This window comes from Protomyctophum bolini, assembly GCF_963924005.1.
Source record: "Protomyctophum bolini genome assembly, chromosome: 5".
NCBI lineage: Eukaryota > Metazoa > Chordata > Actinopteri > Myctophiformes > Myctophidae > Protomyctophum > Protomyctophum bolini.
The window spans coordinates 26,160,564-26,170,850 of record NC_137866.1 but is presented as its reverse complement, the minus strand read 5'-3'; the positions used below and the strand labels follow the sequence as shown (position 1 = coordinate 26,170,850).

At 40.0% G+C, this 10,287-nt stretch overlaps 1 protein-coding gene across 2 annotated transcripts; it reads right to left on the bottom strand.

Annotated features, from left to right (window-relative positions):
* Window positions 1–1,362: 1,362 nt before the first annotated feature.
* On the bottom strand, window positions 1,363–9,520 carry LOC308315382 (PRELI domain containing protein 3B-like). 2 transcript variants are annotated; one of them, XM_080763332.1, is made up of 6 exons: window positions 9,370–9,520; window positions 7,688–7,856; window positions 5,728–5,817; window positions 5,499–5,569; window positions 4,669–4,771; window positions 1,363–3,175 (listed from the first exon to the last, which is right to left on the bottom strand). In XM_080763332.1, the coding sequence occupies exons 1-6, from the start codon at window positions 9,399–9,401 to the stop codon at window positions 3,059–3,061; spliced, it is 582 nt and encodes a 193-aa protein (XP_080619458.1). In that variant the 5' UTR covers window positions 9,402–9,520; the 3' UTR covers window positions 1,363–3,058. The 2 variants fall into 2 exon arrangements, with proteins under 2 accessions (XP_080619458.1, XP_080619459.1); XM_080763333.1 differs by lacking the exon at window positions 1,363–3,175 and adding an exon at window positions 3,263–4,281.
* Between the last annotated feature and the right edge of the window lie 767 nt (window positions 9,521–10,287).

Genomic DNA, 10,287 nt, shown 5'->3' with positions numbered 1-10,287 from the left:
AAATGTTTGGTTGTGTTTTTGTTTTTTTGGGCCACCACAATGCTTTTCCAATGGGAGTCACATGGTTTGATCAAACATTTGTTTGATTGCTGATTGCTGATGGTGTTCTGCCCCTCCCCCCTCATCAAACAAAAAATGTTTGGTCAAACCATGGGACTCCCATTGGAAAAACGACCAAACATTTGCTTGATTGGTGTTTGGTACGTGTGAATGAGGCCTAATGGAGCAAAACGTCATACCGAGGCTGTGTTCAAAATCAGCCCTACACTTTTGATTGCCAATGTCTATCAGTTTCAAATCTATAGATAAGTGACAACGGGAAGAAAATAAAAGAGCAGAGCAGCACATATTACCTTTGACCAGTGTTGCCAGATCAGTTGTCAGTTTCCAGCCCAAGCATAACTTAAAAGCAGCCCAATTCACAGCTGTACTACTGGTAGCAGTAGTACAGCTGTAGACTTGGAGTATAATGCTACCCTCTGTAGGAAATGGAAGGTAGTGCAGCAAACAGCATCCACTACACTGACTACAGTATGTATTGTATAGTGGTTGTCAAAGCGGGGTCCAGGGGACCCGCAGGGTTCCAGACGTTCCCTGAAAAGATCTGTAACTCTAGGAGTGTACAAATGGAACCAAACGGACCATTGCTGGGCCCCATAACACCCAGAGCTAAGGGGGACACCCAGAGCTAAGGGGGTCCTTGGAATTCAAAAGGGCAAGAACTACTGGTATAAAAAGCTACTCTTTGCCTGTGTACAGATTGTATTTACACAATTGTATTCTGTTCTATTCTCTTCTGCTTTCAGACAGTTTCATTCAAGGTTAATCAAGGATTGTCTGTGGACATAAATGGCTCCGAACGTCTCTCTTTTAAAGACCTCAAGTCTAAGGTGCAGATTCCATACTAATGATGATGATCGTGACCATGTTCAAGCCTTTGCGTAAGACAAGAGAGTGACAGTGTATTGAGATTATAACTACATTCCTTTACCATACTTCCATACTTTCCATTAACCTTCCATCAATCTATTCCTGAACTCCAACTGAACTTTTACTGTACAAAACAAGTGCATGTTGTCAGTCATTTTGACCCGCCATCTCCTTCCAGCTATATGCTTTCCACCTCAACACCAGCTCCCTTGGGTGTCTCAATCCCCACATAGCAAGACATTAGAATAACTAATTGTCATATCTAATTTTGACATGAGAAGCTAAAATACTATAGAAGTAGCCTAAGTAAACCATGTGCTCAATAATCTACATTTAGCCAGGGGTGTGTAGCGTTATTCAGGTGTCAAGGGGCGACTCTGAGTGTGAGTGGGATGTCTGACTGTAAGCAGCAAAGCATGACATTCAAATCTGTAATTTATACGCAACATTCTTTGACAAAATGTTAATGTTTTATTTGAAAAACATTTGGGTTCATGGAACAATGACATCTCTTTATTTGGAAATTATTTCAGTTTATGCACTTTTTTCTTCTTCCACTTTCTTCTAATAATTTCCGTAACAGTTTGACATTCTCGGAATGTGTAACTCCATCAAAATATAAATAACTCTATACTGTAAAGTCTGTTTTCCAAAATGTTCCGTGTAGCATACAGCATAGCATCACTCTTCATTAATGAAACAAGACTGTTTCAGGTCGCTAGCTTGATCGGCTGGCTACCTGAATTTGTTTCAGGACACAAACCTAATATAACCGTGGCAATGTATGGTCAACAGTTAAACATGAATGTTTACTGTACATAAGCAGGATGAACAGAACAGAGCTGGGTTACTGGTTTATAAAAGGAGTGTACTGTATATATCATCAATATGTATCTAGAAGTGTCCATGAGGTTCCATGGAAGTTAATGAAAAATACCAGTAATATGTATCCTATAACCAAGATCTTACTGAAGACTTTACAAGGCCACTGTTTTAGAAAACGGTTTCCTAACAAGATACTAACTGCACATTATCAAGCTATTCTGCACAGTACAGACACAAAGTGATGCCGATCTCAAGTCTGGGACAGTTCCAATTGTCCAAATACCTACTTTACTTGTACATTTTCCCTATGTTGAATTGTGGATTGGAACCAGGAAACTAAGGAAGTCACAAATAAGGGTTTCAATTGTCTTCAGCAGTTCTGCTCCATTCAAAATGGCAAGACAAGTGTCTTCTATAACTTAGGTGTGATGGAAAAAGTGTAACAATAAGTTTAAGTAAACAACATTCAGTTATTCACATTCTTGAATATGTAACAGTAACTTTACACCACATCGCAAGTTAATGAGAACAAAACAATACATGTTCCCATTTCCAATTCTTTCTAGAAATATTTCTACCCACTAGACAATGCAGAGATGATGAGAGATCTCTATAGTGCATTGCTTGTGATGTGACCCAATGTGATTTTCAGTTCAGTTCTGAGCCATACATTACCCAGAATGCCTTCATTTACTTGTGATGTTAAGTCTATGGTGCAACTTTGCAAGATAGGCAGGTTTTGCACATAAGGCTATTCAAAACTGTGCCAGACTTCCAGTGCTTCAGACAAGCGTGCCCAATACTGATAGCAGAGTGCAGTTTAGATAGGACTCAGATTCAACTGAATTTCACCTTTGTGCCGTCACGTTCTTCAATGAACAGCTTGCTTCAGACTAGAAAACAATGAGTAGAGACTATTACAATAACGGTAAAACAAGACAAGTTGACACATGAGGAAAAGTCAAGACAAAAAAGGGAGAAGAGAAACAATGGCATGATGTGGAGGCACGGTGTGAGTTAAATAAAGAGAGCATTTACATCATAAAACTACAAATCCCATGAGATTTAGGTGCAGTCCTTTTCAACCCTGTTAGTTTAACATTGTAATCACAACTCAGGTCTCTCCTTTCTGCCGAAGTATCAAAAACAAAGGCAGGGACTAAAGAAAAAGGAGAAAGAGTGATCTCATGTGACACATGAGAGACAGGGAGTAGCTGTGCTGGCATACAAGGTGAGGTTCCCCCTTTTACCGTAAAACATGTCTAAAAGGTCCATCTGGGTCTGAATATGGCGTAGCAGGTAATCATTTGTCTGCCACAGCCGCTGCCATGGGAGCACGCATTGTGCCACGGGCTGTTGCTGCAAACTCTTCAATTTCTGTGTTTAATCGCCTGATGACCCACTCCATCGCCTCACGACCCTGAGATAGACAGACAAGATAGCAGGCGACTACTGTTACGTGATTACTAGTTTTAAGACTTACGGTAGCTCTCGACCGCACCGACGTTGGCGGCGGTTGTTGGAAATCTGTTGAATGGGCGGTGGGTACACCGTTGCGTCGGGTCGGAAGTTGTAGGGAAGCGTAGAAAGCTGAGAAAGCAACCTCTGCCTTATACGGTCGGCTTTCGACCGTCGGGTAGCAGCAGGCTGGCCGAGAGGAGATAGAGCTCACTGTGCACACACCCGTGGCTCGTCTCATTCAAACAGCTGTCAGATTTTCTATGAAACTAAACTAAGCATAGCCTATGCCGTATCTTTAACCTAAGCATCAACTCCTGGTTTTCTTTAAGGTCAAAATGGTCTGTAAAATCACTGAAGCAACCGGCGCTCATTCTCCAACTATTTCATGGGACAATGGATTTAGATTCTTGTCTTTCTTTGATTTCTTTTAATCCAGAATAGCCTCTCTTCGATCTTCCGAGTGGTATAGCTTCCCCGTTGCTAGACAAGGCAATGCTTGCTTCGGCGGTGTTAGGAGCTCAATAAAAAATAAATCTGTTACTATATTGGTGCTTCAGATGAAAGCGAGTGTCCAGCACTGGCACAGAAATGTCTGATTAATACTTCCGGTTCACTGGTGTGAATTTCGGCATTGTTCAACACAAAACGTCCGGCTGCAATCCCCGGCAGTGGATTTTTAAGATTAGTTTTTGGCTTTTCTGCCTTTATTGATACTTTCAAGTGGAGATTGACAGGAAAGAAGGGGAGAGAGAAGGGGAGAGACATGCAGCAAAGGTCATCATGAACGGGACTGGAACACGCGACACGCTGTCAGGCCAGAGCCTATATGTGGCATGTGGCACTCCAATGGAGTCTTTAACATTAAATATGATATGATACCAGTAGTTATTATAATGTCTTAAATTATTTAATGACGTCTCTTCATGTAGTTGTTGAAAAAGACATCAAGCCATAGACTATTTTACTAGCACCGTAGTAGCCGTCTGTCAGTGTCTGCTCTCGGGTGCATTCAACAACTTTGTTTCACAACTTCCAACCGACTGATCTCCAGACTTCATTTATGGACTATGTTGAGAATAGAGGATTAGGATTAAGAACTGCAGTATCAAACAGCCACTACAGTAGTGATGCCACACATATGTCTACACTGTGCACATAATACCGGTATGCACACTTTGCACAGTGCAGCTACACTAACAAGCTGTGACAAAAGAAAAACTAGGACATTAGTCACTTGACTAATGTACTGTAGCAGTCAACAAAGTATTAATTCAAGTAGACTGCAGAGTGCAGCCTTTTCCCACATTTAGTTACACACAAAAAAGTTATTTGAATCTATAGTTTATGTGGATAAGTTCAGTGTTAACTTTATCTTTCAAATCGATTTGGAAATGTAGCACTTTTTTGGCGAAACTTTTTTGACAGAGGGAGGACATGTAAAGGTAGACTTACCTTGCAGGCATTAACAGAGATGGTCTTTGCCATGAGTCCCTCTAGGTAGCTACTTAGACTGATTCCTTTAACAGTGATCATAGCCTCCTGGGTCAGCACCGTCCTGAGACATGCAAACAAAACCAACCATTAGGGCCGCAACTATGTATTTTCTTAAACAATTATTTTATAAATTACTTTTTTTCTCCAATGTTATATACCAACAAATCAATAAACCACTTAACCACTTCGCTGCACATTGGTGTCGTGCAAATAACAAAGCTTGTAGATGGGGAAATTTCAATATTTTGTTGATTTTGAAATCTCAGTATTTTGTTGATTTTTAACATTTTACCTATAATAACATCCCCAAAATAGGGATTGATTAAAATTAATCAATTGTTTATGAAATTATAAATGTATGAATCGATGAAATCCTTTACTTTGATCTGTTGCACCCTTACCATACATCCATAATGATGTCAGCAATCACACCCAAATCAAACAGTTTATGAAATTTGTACCAACATTTGAGCAATTCCAGTGAATGGATATTTAAATACATTGTTATGTAATGATTGCCCTGGCCCGCAAGGACAGGCAGGCGGGACACAGGGGTGGGTTTTCAGGCAGCCAGTTATAATCCAGGGAGCGTTTGACATTCCTTGCGTCAACTGGACACATTTAATAGTGAGCACCAACCTAAATCAACTACCCAATTTATAACTAAACATAGTGTACATGTAGATGAAATGGCACAAGTGGGGAAGGCACTGGTCTGTCTTCACCACAGACACGTAACTTTATTTATGACCAATGGCTAATTGAAAGGAATCAAACAAATCACTTACTTTTCAGGGTCCTGCGGATGTGGCTTATATGTCAACTTCTCATCTACAGATACCACGTTAGTGAAGGAGATCTGAATGGACAAAGGAAAGTGTACATAAACCCTACAGTAATAAATAATGTGGTGCACGACAACGGTGTCAAACTGACTTTATTTTAGTCACATACTCAGAGGACAATCTTTGGCACAGCACAGGACACACGTCAACAATCCAAGCAAGTTAAACTTACATTTGTTGATTTCAGCTCAAAGGTCTTCTCTTTGGGGTCCACCACTGAATGTTCCTGGACATAAGTGCATGTTCTTGTTACACCAATGATCTATAGGAAAGGAAGAGAAAATACTTCTATCAAAGAACATCCTTATTTGTCCAAAGGAGGGGGAAAAAAACACTAAAAAGGTGGAGGGCAACACCAATGTTCCCCGTAACGCGTGTGCACTTTTGCATGAGTGAAGCTGTGTACCAAACAAACACACGCTTCGACTTTTGCATTGGTTATGGAAAGAGACTGAAAATGATCAAGAAACACCAGGTTACATTTCATCTGGTGTTTTGAAATCAAATAATTTCACAGTTCAGGTAAACATTTAGAATAGGTCACGACTCCAGCCCATACATCAAATATGACCTTCTGTAAAGGTTATGAGTTCACACACAGCTGCCAGTCACAAAAATATCCAACAAGAGAGAAGTCTCATGTCATTTCTCTTCGTCAACTCTAATAATACTTAAACAATTTAATAAACCAACCTTTACCATTCAGAAAAGCAATCTGTGACATTGTATAAGCCACAGAGCGAGACCTCTGAATACAATTAAGAATAGGAAATAATTAAAAGGAACAATGAATCCTCTTTGAGTAACAAAGTAATTCTAAAACTTGAATCTGATGCAGTGTACCTTTACTGTCATCTTGACACTAGATTATTCTTAGAAATTTGAGAATTCTGTAGATATTCTATATTCCTTCCAGAATAACTTATTTTCCAAGACATCTACTTTCTGACACCCGATAGTCTGGTCAAATTGGTCAGGCTACTACTGGGCCTCACCCCCCACACCCCTGCCAACTTTGACAGGCTGGAATGGCTTAGGGTTGACGACAACAGTACAGCATCTTGCAATGGGTTTGGTCCACAAGATTCGATACACCACCAAGATAGTAGATACCATGTACCCATGTCCCATGTACCTCTAAATACTTCCTTAACCCTTTAACACCCGGATATATACTACTACTTGCAAAAAAGAGATTCAACCTTACTACTACTTGTACTACTAGGACTTTGTAGAGGAAATTATGTTTAAAAAAAATAAGAAAAAAAAGCAAATTATTTAAATAATTAATAATTTACATTTGGGGGATAACTTTCACAATAATAAATAAAACATGTTCTAGACTAAATTCATTTCGCTCCTATGCCACAAAAATGTGGAACGCCCTACCAACTTTCATTAAGACCTGTGAATCCCTTGACTCCTTCAAAACCGCTCTCAAAGGGCAACTACAGACGGCTGCAATTCGAAACTGGCCCCCATAAAATCTGAATCCCCCCCCTTATGATGATTTCCTGTTTTTGGCTATATAAGTGTATATTTGTACGTCTCTAATGTTATGATGAATTGAATACGGTGAACCCTCTTGTAAACAAGTGTAATGCTTTATGGTGTCGTCCACTCACAGTTAACAGTTTTTGTATTGAGTTGTGCTTGAAATGTACTGTAATTTTGCAAACTGTTAATAAATACTTATAGAAGGTTAACAACAATAGAAGGTTAACAACAGGTGTGCTGGTGGAGCAGCCCCAGCCGGTAAGAAGGAGAAGAGACCCACATTGTCCGCACACTGTCTTCGCTACTGTGTGCTTTAGTAACTTGAGTTACTAAAACATGTGTTATTGATGGGACTTTGATCTTTTGTGTTTCAGCATCCCACTTCAATGAATAAACACGAAATGCTTAATGCTTATTAAAACTTTTTCAAATAAGCATCCGTCTGTGCTTTGCGACCTTTTTTGTGTGTAATATTAAGAGCAAAACTTCCATAATTTCCCATAACTTTCGAGCTCTAAGATATCACCAATTCCATACTTTAGCAGGCCGGCACATTGGCACAAGCACCATGTCTGTAGATTCTGCATTCTGTAGAATTTGGAATTCTCTAATGGATCATTTCTAAATCAACTTACAGATTTGGCCATGAAGGGCAGCCCCCACTCTGTGCTGAGCAGTCTAGTGCTGTGTAACCGCCCGGCTGTGTCCACCCCTCTGTCCAGAACATCCACACCAAACACGCCGGGGTTCATGGGGTTTGGGTACTTCTGCATCGCTGCCTTGGTCACCGTCTCCCAGGGGTGGCTGTTGACAAGAAAATTAACATAATAAAATATAATGGTGTACGCTGCTGATAAGAGTGTTAGCTAAATGAACATTGTTACCGGCTTCCAACAAGCTAAAGAGATAAAAGGAACAACAAAGTCAACAGGGATATTTTGGAAATGGTATACTTATCTCAAATGATTGAATCCAATCAAAATAACACAATGTTACACATCACATGCCCATGATGTAGTGTGTCTTGCTCAAGGACACTGACAGGGACAGGCACGGTGTCAAGGGAATTAAACCTGTGACCTTGCAAAGGACAGCCTCTCTAACAACAAAACCTGGCACTGCTTGCCAAATGTAGCAGCATGTGCACTGCGATGAGAAGATGACAGAATGCCCTGTATAGTTGCGTCACTTGCGTGTGTGTACTGTACACATCGAGTTCAGCAATCAAGAAAGCCAACTTCAACTTCGACCATGTCAAACCCTCATCTCCCAAATAATAATTTAAGGTTTTAAACTTTTAGGGCTTTCAAAAACATGCACACACAATGTTAAAACATAAAAGCAAGTGAGAGCTAGATATCAGACAGTATCACAAGCTATTCAATGTTATTCCAATGTGGTAGACATAAAAAAAAAACACCCCATTGACATTGCATTGACTCTGATCCAGCCTTAAAAATTGCATTAGGTTGAAAAACTCAATTGGATTTTTATCAGGGTTACATAACAGTGGTCTATTGACAAACAGTAATGACCAGCATGACCATGAAACAGGATCAGTGTAATTCCAATGTCTGGACTGGAGCCTGAGTCAGTAGATGGTACTGTATGTTCAAAATGTTATGTAAGCAGGGTTCACACACACAGAATCGGTAGGCTACACGAATCGTCCTGCTCCTCCTGTCATTCAGAACATTACTAGCCTTAGATCAAGATTATAGACAGACGTATTTTATCGATTTTGACATTTCGATTAAATATATATATGATAGTCTTCTTGACCCAATTTTAGAACATTACTAAAATACACGTCAATAATGTGACTTACTGTCTGGCAGAAAAGTACTACAATTTGACTGGAATGACTTGGCTCGTTATAAAGCCTAACGTATAACGTTATGTTAATTCATAGCCGCTTTTGGTACCGTTAAGTCCGCAGTTTCAACTGCTCTCGCTATTTGCACAACAAAGGCCATCCTGTGTACCCTAGTTACCATTAGTGTATTGAATGTTCTGGAAATCGAATGCCTGCTACAATAGTACAAAACAAATAGTCTGTTAAAAGCTCGAGATTGTACTGTACTGTTTGGCAAACAGCCGCTATTATATTACATTATCTAACCACTAGGCTACGGAAGAGCTAACTGCTAGCGACGACTCCGAGCTGGCCAAGCAGTTAGTTTATAGCGGTAAAACACAGTAAACACACACACGCGCACATAACTGAACTGCTTGAAACTGTGATGGCTTTTTTTGGACATCAACATAATAATACATGTTCTTGTGTAAAAGTAGTATTAGATGTTAAATTACGTACTTGAATGTGTGTTCTGACGACCAGATCTTCATTGTGAATGGCCTTTCTGTCAGAGCTCGGGAGCCCGGCGAGGCAGGGTGACTGATAGCAGCGTGACCGCAGCTTGGAAGGAAGGAAGGTTAGCTAGCTTGTTTCTGGTTCGTTCACCACACTCTTTCTGCGAATGATTCTCCATTCAACTGCAGGGGGCGCTGTTCCGTATGGATTTAGCTTCCTTAGCTTGTGAAATGAATATCAGTAGCTGTCAAAAATGAACGGAGTAATTTAAGGGTCCGTGTATTTTATGGCCATTTGAATTCTAATTTCGTATTTGACAGTATTCAGAATACGGTTTGGTGTTCTGGAAACACTTTAAACATTATTTAATTCAAGACATTATAAAATATGAATATCTGCACATGCCTCCCTGGCCTGGTTGTGCAGGCGAGGGCATGTGGAGGTGGAATTTTGTTATGACTAATCAATCAATTAATAAATAAACTGATTATGAAAACTAAAAATGGGGCCGTGTGAGAGCTGTCAGCTAATATGGGGGCGGGACATATTATAAATAATACTGTCAATCTTGATCTAGGCGTGTTCTTATTGGCTGGGACCTGCCCCGGCGCAGCAGAGGAAAGGGAATACAGACGAGTCATTTGACGTCACCGCGCACATATCCGAATCCGACCTGTCCTTGAAGCTAGTAAGCTACTACAACAACAGTCAAGATGGTTGCATACTGGAGACAAGCTGGCCTCAGGTGAAATTTAAATATATATTTATTATACTTAGCTATGTCTTTATCTTCAATTACATATTGATAATAAAATATCCGACTTCAATCACTGATCTTTTCAAATGTGTACCTATTTTTGGGAGATTCTAGGCAAAGCTGTTTACATAAGTAGGAACCTTGCTAGCGATCGTTAGCTTTCC

What these genes read in the sequence shown, in the direction of transcription:
- LOC308315382 (XM_080763332.1), bottom strand. Translation starts at nt 9,401, where the DNA reads ATGAAGATCTGGTCGTCAGAACACACATTCAA. An exon ending in CATCCGCAGGACCCTGAAAA is followed by an intron (nt 4,772 to 5,498) that starts GTAAGTGATTTG and finishes TGCATGTCTCAG; the next exon opens with GACGGTGCTGACCCAGGAGG. An exon ending in TCTCTGTTAATGCCTGCAAG is followed by an intron (nt 3,176 to 4,668) that starts GTAAGTCTACCT and finishes TGTCTATCTCAG; the next exon opens with GGTCGTGAGGCGATGGAGTG.